This window comes from Cephus cinctus, unplaced genomic scaffold (assembly GCF_000341935.2).
Source record: "Cephus cinctus unplaced genomic scaffold, Ccin1 Ccin1_scaffold0670, whole genome shotgun sequence".
Classification (NCBI taxonomy): domain Eukaryota; kingdom Metazoa; phylum Arthropoda; class Insecta; order Hymenoptera; family Cephidae; genus Cephus; species Cephus cinctus.
The window spans coordinates 153,901-157,039 of record NW_014333297.1 but is presented as its reverse complement, the minus strand read 5'-3'; the positions used below and the strand labels follow the sequence as shown (position 1 = coordinate 157,039).

The 3,139-nt window shown below is 52.9% G+C and overlaps 1 protein-coding gene across 1 annotated transcript in view; it reads right to left on the bottom strand.

Annotated features, from left to right (window-relative positions):
* LOC107269531 (neuroendocrine convertase 1) overlaps positions 1 to 1,628 on the bottom strand; it is a 10,077-nt gene extending 8,449 nt beyond the window's left edge. Inside the window, exons 1-2 of the mRNA XM_015743471.2 lie at positions 1,420 to 1,628; positions 1,118 to 1,292 (exon numbers count right to left, since the gene is read on the bottom strand). Of these exons, the coding sequence (XP_015598957.1) occupies positions 1,118 to 1,292; positions 1,420 to 1,427 (183 nt within the window). The 5' untranslated portion in view covers positions 1,428 to 1,628. The remainder of the gene's footprint in view (positions 1 to 1,117; positions 1,293 to 1,419) is intronic.
* Between the last annotated feature and the right edge of the window lie 1,511 nt (positions 1,629 to 3,139).

The window sequence follows — 3,139 nt, the reverse complement described above, 5'->3', positions numbered from 1 at the left end:
ACCACCCCGTCTGTCCGCTCCAATGCCGCCACCATCAGCAACGCCGGCGTCGGTCCTCCAGCTCCGTTCACGTAATTATCTAAAGGGGATGCTGGGATCTGGCAGCGCCTAAGGTCCATGCGGAAAACACCTATGAAATTTGGCCAAGCGAGTGTAGCTAACGCGGTGATAATTGTACCGAGGTAACCCTCGCAAATCGGGTAGAAGCCCGACTAAGCTGCCAACTCGAGAGACTCCACCCTGTGCAGCATCCCCCTCATATTATTCCTCTGTGCCACAAGTGGCAACACCTACCGGACCCATTCACCCAGATCTTCCCCTAACAAAGTCCACCGACTGCCACAATTGTCTCCGTGATATTTCACCTGGCAAAAGTCTCTACGGAGATGTAATTGCTCATCGAGAACGCAAAGCCGGAGAAGGTTGGAGGCGCCTCGGAGTGATTCGTGACAGAAAAGTAATCCGCGCGATTGCTCGCGAGCAGCGTTCCAGCTTCCAATTGGCTCCTTCGATTCCCTCGAAGGGAGACGAATGGCAGGAATCGAAGGAGACATTATACGAAGTGGGAAAGGATTCGCGAGGAGCGACGGCCAGTGCTGACGTCACACATTGATACGCGGCCGAGAGGTGTTTCTGTTTGTCGAACACTTGAAAGGAAATTGACTCTTATCGGATGATCCGGTGCCGAGGTCAGATAAACGAACTCGCCGGATTTGTCGGGCTTAACGAAGCCCGCGTGTGGGACGCGGCGATATGCCAGCCGGTCGAATCAACTGCCGCAGCAGGTCTCGCGGCTGCATTTTCCAGGCGCAGCCCAAAAACCTATATTGGCCCGTCCGGCGCCGTTGAACTTCTCCAGGAGTCGACTTCTCCAGGCGGCACCGACTAAAGTTAAACTAGAATCGGGGGTTACAAAGTGACTAAGTTATTAAGCAGTTGTTCAACTTTTAATTGCATCCCGGCGCCTTGCTGCTTTAGCATTCTCCTGCCGATGGGCCGGTTCGCGCGTCCCTGCGCCCTCGATAAACTTATTTCCAGGGGACAGGCGAGCGACGAGGATCGACGAGAAACGAGAAGCAAGGGACATAAAGGGACATAAAGCGGGGAGCTTACGCACGGGACCGAGATGTCTGTATCCTGACTGGATTGCCAGAAGGGATGCCACGTGAGAACCACCCTTTACTCGGACCACCCACTCGTTCTGGTAATCCAAATTCTGAGACTCGTTGGCAGCCCCGCGCGAGACACACGTCGTCAGACCGAGAATCCACGTCAGCAATCTGCACCATGACCTGAGCACACAGAACGCTATATTGTGTATTTAATCTGGGACGACGTGCAGCTGCATCTGCACCGGCTGCTTCTAACAGAAGTTTCACACGACGTATGAATACGTCCGAAAAGCAGAGTGTGACTTACCTCGCCATCAGAGAATTCCCAAAGATTGAAGAAAAAAAGAAAAAAACCAACAGAGTTTTGGACGCTTCAGGGTTCACTGTCTCTACGATGGACGCGAGAGCGAATAGTCGGAAGGTGAAAAATGCGTGAAAAACGAAGAAGCAGAATCGAACCGATCGCGAATATCGAACAAGTCCGAGTCGCTCGAGAACGTAATTCCAAGTGACAGGAGGACAGCGTGATGGCTCCGCGTGACAATTAGTTGTCGGGATGTTCTTTTGTTTGTCGGTAGTCTATCCCCACCAGAAGCGTCGCGACGCTCCTGGCTGGTGGGGATGCGAGGGGTGCATCCGCGACACTCGCCCGTGGGACGATGCGCAATCGTCCTTCGAGAAGGACTCTTCCGGGAGAACACTTCTTTGGGACTTCAACTCCCCTCGGAGATTTTACATGAGAAATCGAGTTTTTATTCAAACTCGAAAGCCGCTTCGACTGACAAATCCGATCTTCAGGCGATCATTTCTCCGCGCAGTCCCCCCACGCGGCAGTTTCGAGTTCGATTAAAAATGCAAGAAGAAATCCTTGGCTTTCGTGTCCGACTGAGTTCACTTTGAATTTCAAGGCTCTGGATCTGAGGTAGCGACCCTCGGGTCACTTCCGCAAATCCGAATGATCTCTGGATGTTCTGTAGGGTCCACCAGTTCTCTGATCCTCAAGCCCACGCCTCTCTCTCTCTCTCTCTCTCTCTCTCTCTCGCCCACCGACCCCTCGGAGCTTCGAGTAAGTCCGCGCTATATCGATGCCTTCTCTTTTTTGTCGGACTGCTGCTGCCCTCTGGACTCCGTCAGCCGTCGACCGTATCGTTAGTTACCGACGTGGTTTTGCACCCTTATCGAGCGTTTTCCAGCCTGACCAGCAACCGTCTCCGTCACGCTCACCAGCTTTCTTCTTTCTTCCTCCACGAGTAATTAAACTTGCGAAGAAAATCGAAAAAATTCTACTGGTCATTTCCGGTCGAGGGAGTCTGAGCTTCTGCCGAAGATCCAGCAGCGGCGGGAAGAGGAATTCCCACGGCAGGATCCGAGCGACTTTGGGATCTCGTTTTAGTGACATCTTCTCCTTTTTCCTAACCATCAGTGGCAACCGCCATTACGTTAACGTTGCATAATAACTTGTAGGAACACGTGACGCTCCTGGGCGCGCCCACACGCACCTGCACGCGTGCGTCTTAGTCCATAAACGCACACGCGGCCGAAAGGCCAAATTGACTCTCGAGCCATAAACTCCTGCCGTAAAATCGCGGCCGCAGGGCCACCCACCAGTCCTGCCATTTGGTGCCAAGGAATTCGAGTGGAACTGGCTGGAACAGGGATTTATCCGGCGCTTTCCCTTTTTCCTTTTTTTTTCTTTTTTTTCTTTTTTTTCTTTTTTTTTTTTTTTGTTGACCGTCGTTCCTATTGGAATATCCGTTCGGAGATCGAGTCGCAACGGGGAGGATGGCGGTGCCGCAGGATCCGACGGCGCAGATTAGATTCGCGTTAGTAGAAACGTCCCAGTGGTTGCGGCTGGGTGGGAAAGACAGTTTTCAGATAATTTCGTTAGGCGCGTTATCGGGCCTCGGGAGTTGGCCTTCCATTAGGGAGCGTGCTACTATTTCGACACGCTCCAATGAGCTTGCGGCGAGCGATCGTCCTGAGGAAGCTCGTTGGGAGGCCACGGTGCGAAAGGGCGAGGGGACTGG